Consider the following 19,987-nt stretch of genomic DNA (forward strand, 5'->3'; position numbering starts at 1 on the left):
AAATGGGACAAATGATTTGGTAAAGAGAAAGGTATTTAGTGCCTTTCTACACTTACACGCGCTTAACGACGGATAAAAGATATATTTCGATGTTTGTTATAGCACCATGACATCGAATGGTGGTGCTTTCACATTTAGTAGTTGTTCAATTTATCCCCCTAAGGAAAGGCAAAGGTCATAGACCATGTAGCCTGGTAAGTCGTGCTCACATTCACGGTGAGGCATTTGTTTAGCACAACCAACTTTCAGATATCTCTGTCGCGCTCGTCTGAGCTCTGATCTCTTTGATGTCTCTACGATCCGAAGTGCATCTTATCTATCAGGTCGTATTTATATGCATGCATTTCACATAGAACGTTTTACATTAAAAGCGACTTTAATAGGAATTATTTTAACATAACAATAAGATTCTTAAACATGGGCCACAATGATAGAATGTTAATACTTATATGAATTAGATGTAAGAAAATTTTATCTTTTTAATCGAAACGATGACCATGCAAATCAACCATATAAACCATATAAATTTTTAAATACTCTAAGTAGGAATGTATAATGTAGTTATAGAATTAGAATCCGCTCGAAGTTATCATTCAAAAGACCGTAGTTAATTTCATGTGTTAGTCATTTCTTAGCAGACAAATTATTTAATTATTACTAACAGGTACTTGTGGCCAATATTTTTGTAGTCATATATTAGACATACAATATAATGATTGTACTAGGTTTGACAATTATACTATAGCCGGCATGTGTATTTTCTTGAAATTAAACTATGTATACATACATATTCTATAAGAATATATACCTAAGCACAGCTACTACCTATTTAAGAGGAAACGACTAAATAGATGTTATGTACTATTAAAGGCTAAAAATTGAAAAACTTAAAAAAGGGCAAAACTCAAAGAAATGGCTAAGGGTTTATTATTATAATATTAAAGTAAATAAAAATGTGTTCTCTGCGTAATGTACTGCGTTTTGAAATTCATATGTGCTCCGTTTTCATTGCCTTTTGTATATTTATTATGTTTGAAAATCATGATTATCTATTAAAATTAATTAGTTTTACAATACATTTGCTCGTAAAGCGACTCTTAGTTCACCACTATTAAAATTATAAAATACTTTTACCTCACTTGGGCGATAAAACTATTCGTCATCGTCATCAACTGGTCATCCACTTCTGAGCGTAGGTATCTTGTAGGGACTGAACACGCTGCAGCCTTGCACCGCCTGGATACAGCGGCTCCCTGCGACTCCTTTGATGTCATCAGCTACTATACACCTACTGGGGGTTTCGCCACCTTGGGACCCTAAATTTTAATACCCGCCTGGGGATCGGAAATTATATTTGCGCCTCGACTATTTTCATCAAACCGCACTTGTATGATAAATAACTATTTTCAAATCATGAAAAATGTCATAGTAAAAATAAATATAAAAAGAAAAATATTGCAAGAAATAATTATTAAGTACATACTTTTTGTAATTAATATTGTTTTGATTTTACTGTCGACATGGTGATATACGGATAGCTAGAAATCATCGAAGGTTTGTATTTAGATTACCCTCGTTTTATTTCTTGTAAACTTTGTTTTAAGTAAATTGGACTTATAAAAATAAAAAATAAATAAAAAGCGATTGCGATAGTGTGGTAATTTTTTAAGCCATCATTTACTATGGTAGTCAATACAACTAAATTATTAAGTATTTATTATAAGTATTGATAAGTGCATTTTTCGAGCAAGTGAATTGAAAAGTGAATGTAAACGCGGTCTAGTAGTGATCATCTACAGCTGATGGACATAGTAATTTACAATGCGTACAAAACGAGAAACTCACTGTCAAAAGAAGCGTATAGTGCATACAAAATTCTCAAGCGCCATTTTAACTCTACGTGTCAACTGACATGTTAAAAGTTAAGGACTAAAATCGTACTTTTGACATGACAGTTTACACAGAGTTAAAATGGCGAGTGAGTTCTCATTTTGTATGGACTACATAATATAATGTTTACGCACACGCTCGAAAACAGTACTATATAGCGTTTCGGTGTCTGGGCATATCTAACGATTGAATCTTTAGAAATCATAATATAGGCTGTCAACCATTTCACTTACATTATCTAAATGTATGGTAAAGTTATTTAAATGTATGGTCTCGTATTCTAAATGTTGTGGGTCGCTATCGTAAATACCGAGGATTGTATGTAGGCGTAACTTATATTCAACACTTAATTGTTAGGTATTATGAATAATTAAATTAGAAGTTTAGTCCAAAAATGCAATATTAATGTATTCATCTCTACATACCGTGATACCAAAAGTTTCTGGCTCTGACTGTACCGCCTGTAGTAATAATATGACATTTAATGGATTCTACTTATAGCTTTTCTATTTTTCTGGTATGAAATATCAGTTGAAGAGGCAAAAGCTCGAAATAAAAACATAAACTTAACTTCTTTTCACTCATAACATGTTGTGTGAGATAAATATAATATTTATATAGTAGAAAATATGTATGTATTTACATTCATAAAAAGGATGCGGATTATTCTTCTCCATCGCTACTGCCGACCAAGTGCGCAGTCCGCTTGCAGTTCAGAGAATGCCAGAACTGCACGTCGACATACACGCGCACTGCACAGTCGCGTCGGTCGGCAGTTGCAGTTGTGTTAACGGCAATAAAACTGCACCCCAACTGCAATTTGACAGTTGGCTTGCAGTCCGTCTGTTTAGACCCTAAAATATTAATTAATTTTGTTTATTTCTTGACTAGCTGATGCCCGCGCCTTTGTCCTACCCGGATGAAGTCGTGGACATCAGCTAGTTTATAGTAAATATTAGTATGAATGGTTATTGTATGAAAACTCCATTTTGGCCTTTTGCTTGTAATCAATAATAATGTTATTATTTATTGGACCATAAAAACTACGCTGCAGCCAATACACTATGTGAGTAATAGTATAGTCGTAGAATAGGTACCTAGCATATAGTTTTAATATAATTTGCACATAATTTTTTTATTGTGTAGACTCCATCAATTAAGGTTTCGATATAGATTTGTATAATAGATTCCAAATTTCTTCGTGCAGGGTATGCGGACACTTTTAAATATTGTAATTGTTGCGCTCAGTGTGCGTACCTATTGAATATAATTGTTATTTATTCTTTGTGACGAGCAGTGATGCAAATGATCTATTGCCCTTAAAAAATGTTGTGGTTCGAGTGCATTGTGTTCGCGCATATTCGGGGTCAGACGGACGCACGTAGGTTAGTTCTAGAATCTAAATATTGGTTTACTTTGAGCTGAAAATGCGCGTCTACGACACTCAATTTGTGAAGACAGCCAGGATGCTGCCACCTTTTTATTACGATTTTAATTATTTTATGTTGTTCAGTAGCTGTTAATATGTATGAAGTGCTGTCAAAATATCACACCGCTATTCGAAACTCACATTATAAACTAAAAAGTCGTGATAGTTTATCAAGGCCATTGGATACCCAAAGCCAACAAACGCCTTGTGCTGGAACTTGAAGACTTGCGTTAAAAAGTTTGTTGTGTCCAATCTTTGTGTGTTCATCAATAAACATACATCTAATATTTTGACAGAACCTTATATCTATAATACAATCGCTTTAATAAAATATGTAAAAGCAAAGTCAGTACCCTTATGTTAAAACCAAAAAAAAAACAAATAAGTAAAGTAATACTTACTACATATTTGTTATATTCGTTTTTATATAATTCTTTTAGATAAAAAGTGTCTATAATATATTAAAATCTTAATTTTAGTGTACGTACGTCCCATATTTTGTATGTTGTAACAAGTCCGCCTTTACTATTAATTAGAAAGTGTAATCGTCCGTTAAAAGCAAACACTTACTTACATATCTTCAAAGATTTTTGTTATTTTGATAAGTAAATCAATTTCATAAAATTTGCCAGTCGCATTTTCCCGTGGATCTGATTGGAAATTCCTGTTTTCTATTTGGTGGTTTTTGGGGTTCCGTACCAAAATGGTAAAAGAAGGACCCTTACGTTGCGACGGCTCATTTTGGTAGGGAGTAGATATCTATACTGATGTTATCGACTTGAAATTTTAATTGTTTAAATAAGGCATGCCCTGCACAGTTGTCGAAAATTCAATAATTCAAAAATATTATATACTTAATTGCAAAGGGGGTCATAATTTTAAAGTGGGGTTACTAGACTAAATAACGTATTATAATTATTATGAAATGATTTCATTTGTACATTCTAAAATATTTATTTATTTATTTTTAAACCCCTAAGTTTTTGACTGATCAATCTGAAATAATTAATGTAAACTTTCCTGGAAAATAAAACGAAGTCTCTTGCACAATTTTTAAAAATCAGAAATAAAACTTTACAAACAAACTTAGTTGTACTTAATTTAAGTCTATTTATGTTTCTTTTCAAGCTACGGAACCCTCTTGCATTTGACCAGATTTTTTATCTACTGCATGTTGTATGCAACTTAATAAGACGAGTTATTTAGGCAAAATAATATGTTTAATTTTTACAAACATCCAGAACTGGGAGGGCTCTGCTTACGTCGATTGTACGAATTGAATACACGTACACTTTTAAATTGATTTTTGTTGTGTTTTAATAATTAAAATTGTAATTGCCAAATATAGAAAATAGTTACTTATATAATATTATATAACTGTAATGCTTGATCTACGGTAAACTTAGGATTGTCCAGTAAAACCTAGGATTTAACAAGTCTTAATGGTAAAAGTTAACTATTATTTGAAAATAATCCTTAATTTCAGACTTTAAGACCTGTAAAATTCTAGGTTTTATTTCAAAATCCTGCGATTTACCAAGAATACATATTAAAAGTGGATCAAACGCTCCTAATACTTACTTGAAACAAATACCTACCTACCTACCTACTTACTTATCGCTGTCTCACTTCGCCTAACAAAGGAGAGCGAGAGGAGACTAGTGGTGTCCGACTTCTCGCTCTCGCTCGGCAGTTGAAGTAGGATAGCGATAAATTTGTTTCAAATAGGTAATTAGGTTATGGTATGAAGTGCTCCATAAAGAAGAATCCATAGGTATGTGTAAATTCACGGATTTACCGTAGTTCAGGCTTTTACAGTGCCATAATTATCATCCAATAACAAGAATTTGCGTCTGGCATCATGGCAAAAGGGTATTTGACAATGTGCACCGTGATCTCTATTTTTAAAATAGCTTTCAGAATAAGGAGTTAAAAATAGTAATGAGTTTTTACTTTACACTACCTATTTTTCCTTTAAGCTTGACTTAAAATGTAAACAAGTCGCTTCTCACAGGAACGTATAACGCATATCGCACTATGCAGTGGTGCATATGACGTTCTTCCTACTGAGTAGTACTGAAAGTCAATAAAAAATTTGAAACCAAGGCCAAGATAGTCTTAAATTATAGTTGGTATTTTCCACGTATTTTTAAGAGTTTTATTTGGATGAAAAATTTATGTGGGCAATGTTGGCTACAAGTCCGGATTACTTTGCCCGCCATCAAAATCAAACAAATTTTGGTTCAACTGTTAATTTATCAAACAAATTACATAGCGAATTTGCTTATAAATCGTAAGTATCATTGAATGGCAAAGTTGGCTATTTTGACGGTACCACTTAGGACGTTAGGATTTGGGAAGGTGGAATAAGCTCCTTAGATGCCATGCCTCTGGTTCTTACCGCGTGCTAACCATGAGACTTTGATACTTGTGCAAAAATGAAAACTCGATTTGTTTACCTGTTAAGTCGGCCAAAAAAAAGATTATAATCTATTAATATGTATAGGTATTATTTTAAATAAATATCAGCTGACCAAATATATGGCAACCCTATGTAATGGTTTTAATGTAAAATGCATTGTTTTATTTCCGGAGGCTTTAATTTACTTAAAAATTCACATAAAATTATACACGAATACAATGTGATGTCCCGTTTCATGAATCATGAATTTTATTTTTTTTCAATTGAGAATCAATTAATAATGGCAATATTAATTTTGTTACTTTTTAATATACATTTATTCGTTAGGTTTAGCAAACACTAGCAGTAATTGTAATTGTGGATGAATTTCATTTTATGTGTATGGATCGACATCAAGTTTAATACTATTGTCTTCGATCGAAATACAATATGTTAATTGAATAACGTTTCTTTTTATTACCCAATTCATATTAAAAATTATTCCTAGCTTTTAATAAAACTGTAACTGGTCGATTCTGTACATTAAAAAGTTTTTTTTTTAATTTTTGTTTGTCTGCCTGTGTACGCTTCACGCTGAAACTACTTACTGAACGAGTTTGATCGCAACTTGGCAAGCTTTAGCTAATAAATACTCCAGGTTAACATATACCTAGGATAGTTTTTATCCCGAAAACAATAGGGTTCGTTCGGGATACGAGGTCAAATTTTTTGTCAATATTGATGGATTTACGTATTTCAAAATCCCGCGGGAACTCTTTGATTTTCCGGGATGAAAAGTAAGTATCCTATGTGTTAATCCAGGGTATAATATATCTCCATTCCAAATTTCAAATCCGTCCAGTAGTTTTTGCGTGATTGAGTACCAAACACCCGCACTTTCACATTTATATTATTAGGATGTTACGCTTTAATTATATCTTGGCACACGACTAAAAGAAGGGGACAACAAAAAGACCATATGATTTAAATACATAAGTTTATTTACCATATTCAATGTATTTAATGTAAATAGTTGGATTATTTTAATCAAAGGACAAGCTAAGCATCTTATAAAAATATCTTCTTTTGAACTGGACTCAACAGGCGTCGGCAAGTACAAAGTAATCGTACTAAGTCTCATAGTAGTTATATAAATTTTCAACTTTGTGAATTCAACAAGTAAGTATATATTTATATAAAAGTGCTCACCGCAAAGCGATTTCAGACATATTCTTTCCTTACATATCGTTTCTCACTAAACATACGAGATAGTGGACATATAAATTATAAACAGACACCGTAACAAGTAGGTAGATCAAACATGGAATGCTGTGTAACAAAATGATTGATACAAAAGGAGTGAATAAAATATTTCAAGAACCATAAGTACGAGTAAGTATAGGTACCGGCAGGGAATATCGCGCATTGAACTTTAGAAAGAGATTTCTGCTTCCGTGTAGAGCGTCGTCTCTGTCGCTCATACCTATGTGACGTTTAATCGACAGAGACAACGCCCTACAAAACCTACAAAATTCTATGTGCAGTATTTCCTGTTGGGTACTGTATAAAGATGTCGTATATTGATATCTTATGATGCAATGAAATGACCACGCCGCGCGCCACGTAGTGTAATTTGAAGCGTACATAATTTTGTTTGCCTTAAATCTTTTTTCTTTGCCTTAAGTAAATAAATATTACCTTCTTTTTAAAACTGAAATTAAATAAAGAGATTTTTTTTTTATAACAAAACAAGAGTAAGTATGTAACCAATTTATAGAATTAAATTGGCAGTCAACGGGGACTGCCGACAGAAGTGAAACCTTAAAACAATGAAATATGTATTTTTTTGGGTTTTCAAATTAATTGTAGCGTCAAAAATTATATATAGATAGGTGTATATTATCGAACGGCATATGATACGCGCAACACGTCATACTTATAGCTACAGATATACTATTAACATTAGCATGTCGGTGACGGCAGTTTTTACTTAAGAAACAGCTGGGTGTTTTACAAGTCGATGTCACAAACTAAGCTCTGTAATAAAGACATTTGTCTCCTCTAATATAAGTCCCGCAAATTGCTAATGCGCGTGGCCGCCATTATAGTGACGTCAGCACTAGACTGAAGCTTCGAGCTGGTGGTATATTTTTATATCGGCGGACGTCAAAATGACGTCATTCCGATGTTAATGAGACCTGGTTCCAGCGCTATAGCAATTTGTGGGACTTATACACCTAGTAACAGTATCAATGACAATTGACAAAGAACCCAATCAAAATTTATTATTTATATATTTTTTATTTATTATCGTAGAACCACAATAACTCTTCTATACACAATATATTCGGTAATAAATAAAAATTTAAATTATTTTTTACTTTTTAGTGTTTGTGTTTATTGAAGTTGGTTCTTATTTTATTTTTTATTATAAGACATAGTACTGAGATGGGATTCTATTGGGCATTTCTCCATACAAACGTATTCCGCTGTTTTCTTCATGGATAAATGCCTCTAGAGCAATATTTTTTTTTTTCAAAAAATCTAGGTAATTAATAGGTCTAATCATTTCCTTTTTTCCAAAATATAATCACGAAAAGAAATATAACAATCCAAAAATCCGACAAAAGCCCGTTTTTACCGCCATGTTCAGACGACTATCAGACAAATTGAATAAGTTTTTAACAAAACGTCTTTTGGTCAAGGTTTTTGTAGGTAAAATCAGCCTGAGCTGCAGTTACCCCTTTCGCACTTTAGCTAGCTCGGTCGAGCGCAGCGCAACGGCAATAGTTTCTTCAAATACTTATTTTTCAAATTCCTTAGGACTTGAGTCCCCTCTTAAGCTAAAGTAATATTACTTACTAGCCCACAGGCTAGATGGTAGTAGTATAAAAGATGCCATTATAATATAATGGTGTTTTATGGTAGAAAAAAAATGTACGAAACAGTCCCTATCGCGAGGGGCGCGGCGTGGTGCGGTGAGGGCGCAAGAGTGCGAGTGGTGTGAAGTGTGAGTCACTAGGGCAGTGGCTTGTTCTCGGGGATGGTGGGCGAGGTGGCGCCGCTGGCGGAGCGGCTGGCGTCGCGGAGCGCCTCGTCGAAACTCTGAGTTGAATTGGACCGGGACGCCACTTTACCCTGCAACGTTATATCATATAGTTAAGTTATGCAAAATCTCTGTCAATGTTTTTATATTGGTTTTGAAAAGTTGTGAAGAATAAAGGCAGATGACGGATGCCAGAATAAAAAATAATGTAATAAACCGAACTAGTCAGGCATACACTGACCAAATAATTATTTAGTCATCATAATAAAAATTGGAAAAACCGAAATCGAGGAAATGGAAAGTAAAAGCCTGACTTTAACAATTAAGTAACTTATTTCAATCGTCGCACACAGCATCATAAGACAATTTTATTACCAAACCTGAGCTTATGTAAGTGGTGCCTAATAATTTGGTGGTTTATTGCGCGCACTAATGTGCTTTGTAACACACTGTCGTTTCGAGACTGTCCGACATTGTTATATAAATCCGCGAAATCACTAGCGTGCTTAATCCAGCTTCAATTATGATATTTAACGCTAAACGTATGTTCTGACATCACAGAAACCATATAAAAGATTAAAGTAACTAGTAGGTAAGTCTGGTAAAGCGGAAAAATCATGAGCATTGAATGACTTGTATCGCCTTTTGTTGTAGGTATATTATATCCTGTAATGATTATAATTTCCTATGCATGATATTTCCGAAGCTGAAGTGGCAAATGTGCAGGTCACATAGTTTGGAAAACCGATAGACTTTGACGTCCCTAGGTGCTGGAATGGCGACCTCGCACCGGAACGCTTAGCGTCGGAAGACCCACTAGGCAGACGGACGACATCAGACGAGTTGCAGGGAACCGCCGGATTCAGGCGGCGCAAGACCGTGACGTGTGGAAGTCCCTACAAGAGACCTATGTCCAGCAGTTGACGTCTATCGGTTGATGATGATGATGATGATATTTCTGAACATTACGATTCAAACAATGGATAAAACATCAACATCTTACATCAGCAATTTACTAACTTGTATCTTGACTAATTTTAGTTTTGTCTGTTTTACGTTGAATATCACAGAGGACAAGTGTAGTAGTACATTCAATGTGCTCTCCGAGACGGAGGACACGAAAAGCCCGAATTCGAATCTACATAGTCAGTCACCCATTCAGTCATCCAGTTGAGACAACGTTGCTTAGCAATCGATTGATATGCGTTGTCACAACTATACTCTATCCGCGATAAGAAGTTAGTATAGCGCTCTCTGTTACATGTTACTGTGACTCAAAATGGTTAGCGCCCTCTGAGATTTTTATCTCTATCATTTATATGGGATTACGTAACAGAGAGAGCGCTACATCTACCAACTTCTTTCGGCGATAAAGTATAGGCCACACGTCCCTCACGTTCGTTACCTTAACGTTTTCGTAAGCGGTGCCGACGCGCTCCTCGATGGAGCGGAATGAGTCCGAGTTGCGCATCTGGCCCAGCTTGCTCGACACGCCGGCCGTGATGCCACCGAAGATCGACGTCGTCTTCTCGGCAGTCGATTTTATCACAGATTCAGTTTTTTGGTATCTGCGTAACAAAACACAAACCGCGTAAGGTGAAGTTGCCTGGGTCACGTTCACACTAAGGGTCGATTCACGTTGGCAGCGAATCGTAGCGAATTTCTCAACTTTTGAACTTGTAGAGTCGTTCTTGAGATAGACGCCGGGACAAAACTTTAAAGAAAAATTTGAAAAGTAATATTATTTTGTGCTGTTCGTAACGTTCTTATCAACGATATCCCACAAGCCTATGTTAAGCGCGAAAAAAATTTGACCTCCATTAACTTCAATTTTTAGGAGGTACTTAATTAATAGGAGGTACTTAATTACTATAAAATGAAGTGGACTGGAACTATACCTATACAGCTTATATTTCATTTAAACCAGGTAATAGGTTAGTAGGGACAACACAAACCGATAAACTAAATTAAATTATCTTCAACAAGATTAGTCACAATAAAACTATCGAATTATCACAACATGCGACGATATGGTTAGTTTTCACAAAAATGACTCACACACTTCACATCAATGACCGTACCTACCTACCTACCACATTATATTTGTTATCGTATAACATGTGATGGAAGAACATGATAAATTAATTTAGAATCGTATTGCACGTAATTAATGTAAATGGAGTAGAAAAAAATGCAACTCTGGTGTTGAAATATAAAATGTTCGATAGCTATAGAGTTGAGCAATATTTGCATTTTTGTGCGTTAAAATTAGTTCATGCCGTAACAATTTATGCTGAGACTTTTCACGACTCCACGTGAATAGTATAGATCCCGTTGGAATTGCCCTAAATCCTTTCTTATGGGATTCAACGTTATAAAGAAACTTACACGCTTTATCTAGATGCCAAATCTCAAGTTTTTAGACCCAGCGGCGATTTGAACCGTAGGTAGTTAGGTTGATGTCAGTAAGTTTCTCATTTTAAAGAAATGATCTTACCTAGTAATATTTAGTTAAGTTTAGAACTTGGTAGTGTAATCTAAATATATAAAAGGAAAAGGTGACTGACTGACTGACTGATCTATCAACGCATAGCTCAAACTACTAGATGGATAGGGCTGAAATTTGGCATGCAGATAGCTATTATGACGTAGGGGTTTAAAATTTGTGTAGTCCACGCGGACGAAGCATAAGCTAGTACCATACCTAATATAAATGATAATCGCACATCCTCTTTGGCGACAATTTTATGTGCGACGGAATATTTAACAAATGTGGAGTAAGAATATAATGTAGAAATTTATTAATGTAGTAGATATTCAATAAGTTTCTCAGAGCAAACCCTTCTGAAATTCGAAATATTGGACCCTCCCAACGACAGACATTATATTCATATACTTAGTAAATTGCGTTTCTTTTGGGTTAGAACATAATAATATATGTATATTAAATAAAACAAAGCTCAACACTAACTACGATCGACTATGCAGTCTAAAATCTAAATTATTAAATATTATTTAGATTTTAGATGACTACTACGAAATGGTGACTGACTGACTGATCTATCAACGCACAGCTCAAACTACTGAACGGATCAGACTGAAATTAGGCATGCAGATATCTATTATAACGAAGACATCTTCTAAGAAAGGATTTTTGAAAATTCAACCCCTAAGGGGGTGAAATAAGGGTTTGAAATTTATGTAGTCCACGCGGACGAAGTCGCGAGCATAAGCTAGTAGGTATATGTATATACAAGTATACACTATAGGTACAGTTTGTATTTTATAATAATTTATCATTCAAGTGCCACCAAATCCAAAATAGCTATGAACTATGATTAATATATAAAGTAGAACGATAATATTAGTCAATGTTTTCCGAAATAGTGCAAACCATAACTGTACTTACATGGGTGATTCAGTCACAGCTTGTGTAAGCGCAGCCACACGAGTTTCTATCGTTTGATAACTGTTTTGTAACAAATCAAAAATCAAAAGGAAGAAACTATTTCGACTTGGACAAACACAACGCGCGACGGAAAAATGCCCAATACGGTCCAACTTCATGTTGCTGCGGTCGCTATTGCGCTCTGTAGTTTGACGTTCTTTATACAGTTCTTTATTTTTATATCTACTTTTTATAGTGCGCTCGATACAAGTATTCCAATCTGAAGTTGTAACATGGCGGTTTTAAACAAACCCGACTGAGATTTTTGTACAATGCAGTCATACCCCTCGTTTTCAGATTGAACTACTTGTTTTGCGCACTATAACTGTTAAAAGGCACGGCCTGCCACACTGACTAATAATGTTGGTATCACGAAATTGGGATCAGCTTATTTCGTCCTGAGGACTGTGGTTGGTAACGTAACGAAGTTAACAGTAAAGTTAGCATAAGACGCAAAGCCACGTCCGTTAGCATTTTGATAGGCTAATACACGCATACAATGCGAGATACTATTGTGCTGCTATCATATCATACTACTTTAGTGTCGCCGCGCTTTGTGTCTGCCCAAGGCTTTAAATATACCACCATCACCACTGCTTCGGTAAAAATGAGATGAGATACAAGCAAAATAAAATTTCAGCAAGCAAAGTGAAAGTGATGTTCTAACCTCCGAGAAAATGTGATACGAGAAAACAAGATATGTTAAAAACACGCAATTTTACTTACACTTGGCTCTCTTTGACGTTTTTCAAACCCTGATTGACGTCTTCAGTGATCTCCTTCCACACTGTGATGCCAAGTTTTCGTTTTAATTCGGAGCTTTGACGTATCTAAACAGACAATATGTTTTGTTATAAGTTGATCGCATACTGCCGTTATGTTATAGGGTCGAATCAAAAAAGCCGCATGTAACGCCTGTAAAGGTTCGTACGCACCTGAGCGGCGCGGCGCGGCGCTTCAGTGAGCTTCACGTCGCGGCACAGAGCTTCAAAATATCATTTCTATCATTTTGTATGGCGCATATCGCACTAGAGCGGCGCGGCGCGGCGCTTCACCGCGCGTTGCCGCGCGGCACGGCTGGAGAGAATATTTTGAAGCGCACTGAAGCGACGCGCAGTGCAGTGACGCTAGTGCGACATACCCAGCGGCGCGGCGCGGCGCTTCAGTATGCGTACGTCGCTCGAATAAGATACACGCGCATCTTGTTAGGTATTTAAAGTACAGGCAAGAATCGGCAAGATAGACCTCAAAATAAATAACGTAGGTTTAATTTTTGACACATGACGTGTTCCTCATGCTCTTAGAAGTATATCCTCAAAGGTCCCAACCCCTAGGATGTCGGCTTCCCCCCTTCCCAGTGTCTAAATGTATAAATGTCTCTCCGAGCGTTATGAGAAAACATCAATGGTAAAAATAATCCTGATTAAATAACTATAATATATTATGTACATATTATACCTACCTACTTCATCTAGGTAGAATTAATAGTTTCGGAAATATGCCTACCTATTGTTGTACTTGTATTTATATTATACTAGCTTATGCCCGCGACGTCGTCCGCGTGGACTACACAAATCTCGAACCCCTATTTTACCCCCTTAGGGGTTGAATTTTCATAAATCCCTTTTTAGCGGATGTCTACGTCATATTAGCTAGTTAGCTAGCCAGCATGCCAAATTTCAGCCCGATCCGTCAAGTAGTTTGAGCTGTGCGTTGATAGATCAGTCAGTCAGTCACCTTTTTCTTTTATATAGGTATTTAGATATAATATGTACCTGTGTTTACCTGCCTATTTTATATATTCTATTGCACATAAAACAAAGACATTTTGCGAAAATGCTTTTTCTAATGTAATTTCCACAGAACCTAAGGGACTAGCTGATGCCCGCAACTTCGTTCGCGTAGATGTAGGTTTTTTAAAAATCCCGTGGAAACTTTTTGATTTTCGGGATAAAACTAGCCTATGTGTAGGTACACATAGGCTACTTTTATCCTACAGGGTATAATCTATCTCAGGTATATAGGTACTAGTAGGTAATTCCCGGAAATGTGCTCACCTATAGAAAAATCTAAATCCACGCGGACGAAGTCGCAGGCATCATCTAGTTGCATTTTTTTTTAGATTTTTAATCCCGTGTGAACTCTTTGATTTTCCGGGATAAAAAGTTGCCTACCTCTGTCAATTCCCGGAATGCAAGCTACCTCTGGTCCAAACTTCATATAAATGGGCCTTTAACAATCCTGTGGAAATTCTTTCATTTTCCAGGATAAAAAGTAGCCTGTCCTTCCCCGGGATGTAATTCAACTTTGTACCAAATTTCATCAAATTCGGTTAAGCTGTTGAGCCGTGAAAAGCTAGTAGATAGACAGACAAATACACTTTTGCGTTGATAATAATATAAGTATGGATATGCATAAATATTTTTTTATAATTTCCATAAAAACTATCATCATCTTCATCATCATCAACCGATAGATATGTCCACTGCTGGACATAGGTTTCTTGTAGGATTATATTACCGACCTGTGTGGTATACCTATTGTTTCTAATGTAATTTCCACAAAAACTATTAGGCAATAGCATATAGAATTTTGTCTTCGACATTCTGAAGTAAATGTGAAATGGTACAGAGTCATTAAGAAGGCGAGGAAACAAAATGTGATATCCTTCTTGATAGCGTGACTTTGGTATGTCAGCAATCCATTTCTTCTTCTTTTTTAGGGTTCCGTACCTCAAAAGGAAAAACGGAACTCTTATAGGATCACTTTGTTGTCTGTCTGTCTGTCTGTCTGTCTGTCTGTCTGTCTGTCTGTCTGTCCGTCTGTCTGTCAAGAAACCTACAGGGTACTTCCCGTTGACCTAGAATCATGAAATTTGGCAGGTAGGTAGATCTTATAGCTGACATTTGGGGAAAAATCTGAAAACCGTGAATTTAGGGTTAGATCACACAAAAAAAATTAAATTGTGGTCATGAACTAATAATTAGTATTTTCAACTTTCGAAGTGAGTGACTATACCAAGTGGGGTATCATATGAAAGGTCTTCACCTGTACATTCTAAAACAGATTTTTATTTATTTTTATGCATCATAGTTTTTGAATTATCGAAATCATACGACTGTAGTACGGAACCCTCATTGCGCGAGCCTGACTCGCACTTGGCCGGTTTTTTCTCTTCGATAATTCGTTCTTCTTCTGCACAACAAAGAAATAATAATCAAATCCTCTTCACTGTCGCTCATCTTGCGACGTTGTTGCTCGTACGCGAACGGGTGTAAAAGTGACGCGCAAGTGACGCGAGCTGCCGCGTACTGAAGTTGTAGTGCGGTAGGCACCGTCGAGCGGCCTGAGGTGAAGCGTTCTGCAGTCGGACTGAAGCGCCGCGCCGCGCCGCTCAGGTGCGTACGAACCTTTAATTATGTGCAAGTGCCTTCAAGACATTCTATGCAAGCGAAGCGACGGGCATATCTTAGTTAGTTGTACAATAGGTAGACTAGTAAACAAAGTTGTATTTAATATCAGTTTCAATTCACATTGTTATACAAAAACAATAATGTTATGAAGTAAGTAAAGGTGCAATGAACACAATGACCGCGAAGATATTGCGAGTCAACGGCGATAATAGTTTAAACATATTTTATGTATGTTTTATCAAAATAAATAGGTACTGAAAACCAATATTTCGTGTTCTCATTAATTAAACAAATCTTGTGTAATGTGCAACGATATTTATGTAGTCTAACTTATCCAAGTGGAGGTATAGTCTGCGACAGGTGCAGATAGCAATCGGGGTATGAGGCGGGGGGACGCCATCTCGACCAGTCGCGCACTACAGGAACTGCATATTGGCCGACTCCACGCAACTTTGAGAACATTATGGAGAACTCTCAGGCTTGCAGGTTTCCTCACGATGGTTTCCATCACCGTAAAAGCAAATGATATTTAATTTCTTAAAACGCTCATACCTAACTCCCGCGATGAGGTACGTACAATAGTATATGATATCACAGAACACCTACATAATAGTATACCTAAACTTAATTGATAAGCCTAAAAAAGTTTAAAAACATTTTTTTTAAAGAATATTCTAGGATAGGATGACTAATATTCTCTTTCCCTCCAACTAAGCGTAAGGTTGTGGTAGGAGTAGGTACGACAATTGCAACGGATGGGGTTTGAACCGGCGACCTTTCAGATTCCAGTCCGCTCCTCTAACTGTTTAGCTATTGAGGTTATTGGATTATTATAATGTTCTCTACATAAAACGTAGCAGTGTATAGAATTCCGCGTTCACCTTTATTCTAAGACATACACAATAGTCATATAGACGCCCTAGGACCTAGGTCATCGAGAAAAACCTGTCAAGTGTGGGTCGGCCTCGTACACGAAGAGTTCCGTACCATCGTACAAGAAATACTCGTAACACTTATTTTTTTCTGTGATGTAACCACTAATTCACGGTTTTCAGTTTTTTCTCTTAAATTGTGCTATAAAACACCTATAGGTTTTGATTTCCTTGGCGGGTCTTGATAGACACGACAAACAGATAGACAACGACGTGATTCTATTAGCCGAGTTCCTTTTTTTCTGTGGAGATAGAACCCGAAAAAATGCAAACAAAAAATTACTTTGCTCTGCAAAACCGTGCGAAGCGTGGCGATCTCGTCCTCGACCCTGGCAAGCTCGCGGCTCCACTCGGCGCGCAGCTGCTCAGCCTGCTCGGGCGTCAGCCCCGCCAGCTCGTCCGGCGGGTTCATGTCGCCGGCGCCAGCGGGCCCCATCGCCTCTTCAGCTAAAACAAATATTTTAAAATTCAATGTCAAACTACATAATATATACAACGGAGCCGTGATAGCCTAGCGGTTAGGACTATTCGCCTCCTATTCGAGAGGTCGTGGGGTTCGATCACGAGCACGCACCTCTAACGTTTCGGAGTTATGTGTGCTTTAAAAGCAATCACTTTCTTTAACGGTGAAGGAAAATATCGTGAGGAATCCTGCATGCCTGAAAGTTCTCCATAAAACGTCCTTAAAGATATGTGAAGTCTGCCAATCCGCACTTGGCCAGTGTGGTGGTTCTATGGCCAGAGCTCTTCTCATTCTGAGAGGAGACCCGTGCTCTGTAATGAGCCAGCGATGGGTTGACATTGCACCCGGGCAAAAGCCGGGGCTGGTTGATAGTTAAGTATAATGTAAAAAAACTACATATAGTACGCGACAGTTCTTGATGGTAATCGGGGTGGGGACGCACAGTGCACACCCGTACAGCCCTCGCGCTAACCCGGTGCAGGATAGCGCGGGTGACGTGCGGCCCGGGCCCTGCCTCATACCCTGATTGGCATCTCGGCCTGCCGCGTACTATGTCGCGTAAGTACCTACTAAAACTTTTCGCAGATGAAGAAACCAACCTGCAGTAATGAAATGCAGTCTCAAAAATCTTCGATCTTTTTTATAAATATGGTTTTTGGGTTTAATGGTAAGTAGGTAGTATTGGGCATTTATGATTTAAGACACAACACGTGCTGACGTCCGACGTGCAACATTTGGTTTACAAGTAGGTACAACATTTTTTAAATAATTCGGTGTGACATTGATTACATAACATTTTACATAGTTTGGTGAGTAAAATTGTATTAAATAAATAAAATGTCGTATGAGTGCACGAACCTCCAGGAGTAATCCCGAGGAACTTTTTGTAATTCGTGTGGCTAGACATTCTGGCAAGATAAGGCTTTGATAAATCTTGAAATGTGACCCGAACTTCACGCATTTTTTTCCTAAATATCCGCAAGCGTCGACGGCGATTGTCCATGTAAAATTCAGTTTCAATACAAAGGGCGGACTCGGCGAGGTCGGGCAGCGCGCGCCACTCGGCCTCAGTGTCATCCTGCGGCCAGTTGACTATGTCCTCCAACTCGTCTAGTTCGTCGACGGCTACGTCGAAGCTCGGAGTGGAATCGTCGTCCGGGGGCAAGAAGTACGGATCCTCCATGTACTCCAAACTCGTTGGCTCCACGCTCGCCTCCGCATGGCTCGCCATTCCATTCGATCTATCTACCTAGTCCTCCGCGGCACTCTGACATATTCCTCATAGGGACGACCGATTGGTTCGCACAGAATATTCTCCAAATATACAATATTAGACTCATTAGCTACAATATGCAATATTATGCCCACTCGCTAAACATTTCATTGGTTCTTCACTCTACTGTCATCGTTCTCTGTGTCTTTTAGCACTAATGATACTGTCTCGTCTGACAAATAGCGCGCAATATGTGTTTTCGTTTCTTCCGCCACGTCGGGCTCCGCGAGCACGACCACCCGCGTTCGTCTCGCGTCGCTGCCTGAGTGCTCGTATTTGCCACTTTCACCGACAACTGTGCGAGCTAGATTCTGTCAGTTTTAATTCACGATCTTGACCTCCAATCGTGGAAGTTTATTGGTAACTCTAACATAAAACTACGCTTTCAAAGATTGAAACATACGGCAAAAATGCCCGTGAGATGGGCGCGTGGACGGAGAACAAAACAACTTAAAAACCAAGTTCGCCCGTTTGGCCAAAGTTTATTGACAGCGCCGGCGGCGGGTGAGCGGCGCGCGCTCAGCACTGGTCCATCGACTTTGAATACAAGAGGCATATTACGTCATCCTCTGCTTGGCGATACAACACAAAAAATTGCTGATTGCGTAAATCACAATGACTCATACAAGTCTATTTTCCTCTTGAGAAATTTAAGTAAATAAATAAACGAAAAAAATGAATTCACCACAATGAATACAACTAAGAATATATGATAATAACATACCGACAAGAAACAAAAATTGTTTTAAAATATTTTATTCAATTTCTGAATACACTTACCTACCACAAAAATAATTAATTAATAGCTAAGTACCTACTTTACATATTTAAGAAAGTAAAATAGTTTTTCAGTCATAATTTTATGATTTAGGCGACCTCGCTGGCGCAGTGGAGAGCACTGTGGTCTGATAAGTGAGAGGTGCCAGGTTTGATTCCTGGCACGGGCAATTTTTGGAATTTATAATTTCTAAATTGTCTCTGGCCTCCCCACATTATGGAGAACTCTCAGGCATGCAGGTTTCCTCACGATGTTTTCCTTCACCTTTAAAGCAAGTTATATTTAATTAATAATGCTAATTATTTTATTTATCATATTTCTAACCAACTTGATCCAATGTTCATAATTATTTCACTATTGTAACTCACATACTTTTGGAAAGGTTTTAGTATATTACAATTAGGTATCATTGTTATAGTATGTACGAAGATGCATGTATAGTGTATACTTATGTCACCAATATTTTTGATATGTACACCGATTTCTTCAAGATATCTGAACTGTATTTTTTATAATTTTTTAGTGTTTTACCTACACTTCAAATTATTTAGTAATTTCTGAACTGATTCAATTTTTTTTACTCAATAGAGAAAGTTTGCAAGATGGTTCCATAAAAAATCTGAATCCAACTCTTTAATTCTAATGCTGCAGGGTTACTTCTCGCCTACATTGGAAGGATTCAGAACTTATTATCTGTGTTAAAAATGGCAAATATTTTTATATTTTAATTTTTCTTACATGTTTGCAATGGACTGAGGTAAAAGTGCATAGCACTGTGAGTTTTATTAAAGTATTACCTACTGTAATATAAATGCAATCCTTGTGAATCCTAGGAATGTATATGGAAATTATTTTGAGTCCAACAAAACATGACCTGTATGCAGTTTTGTGTATCTGTATTTTCTGTAGGTCAT

At 37.0% G+C, this 19,987-nt stretch overlaps 1 protein-coding gene across 2 annotated transcripts; it reads right to left on the reverse strand.

The window, feature by feature from the left end:
* Positions 1-6,700: 6,700 nt before the first annotated feature.
* On the reverse strand, positions 6,701-18,677 carry LOC117987465 (tumor protein D54). 2 transcript variants are annotated; one of them, XM_034974484.2, is made up of 6 exons: positions 17,881-18,677; positions 16,843-17,006; positions 12,941-13,044; positions 12,176-12,235; positions 10,172-10,334; positions 6,701-8,858 (listed from the first exon to the last, which is right to left on the reverse strand). In XM_034974484.2, the coding sequence occupies exons 1-6, from the start codon at positions 18,251-18,253 to the stop codon at positions 8,739-8,741; spliced, it is 984 nt and encodes a 327-aa protein (XP_034830375.1). In that variant the 5' UTR covers positions 18,254-18,677; the 3' UTR covers positions 6,701-8,738. The 2 variants fall into 2 exon arrangements, with proteins under 2 accessions (XP_034830375.1, XP_069359357.1); XM_069503256.1 differs by lacking the exon at positions 12,176-12,235 and having other exon boundaries at positions 17,881-18,598.
* Positions 18,678-19,987: the final 1,310 nt, after the last annotated feature.

The sequence above is a fragment of the Maniola hyperantus genome, chromosome 2 (genome assembly GCF_902806685.2).
Source record: "Maniola hyperantus chromosome 2, iAphHyp1.2, whole genome shotgun sequence".
NCBI classification, from domain to species: domain Eukaryota; kingdom Metazoa; phylum Arthropoda; class Insecta; order Lepidoptera; family Nymphalidae; genus Maniola; species Maniola hyperantus.

What these genes read in the sequence shown, in the direction of transcription:
- LOC117987465 (XM_034974484.2), bottom strand. Translation starts at nt 18,253, where the DNA reads ATGGCGAGCCATGCGGAGGCGAGCGTGGAGCCAACGAGTTTGGAGTAC. An exon ending in CCTCGGGATTACTCCTGGAG is followed by an intron (nt 17,007 to 17,880) that starts GTTCGTGCACTC and finishes TATTTGTTTTAG; the next exon opens with CTGAAGAGGCGATGGGGCCC. An exon ending in GCACGGTTTTGCAGAGCAAA is followed by an intron (nt 13,045 to 16,842) that starts GTAATTTTTTGT and finishes TTGTCTGTTTAG; the next exon opens with ATACGTCAAAGCTCCGAATT.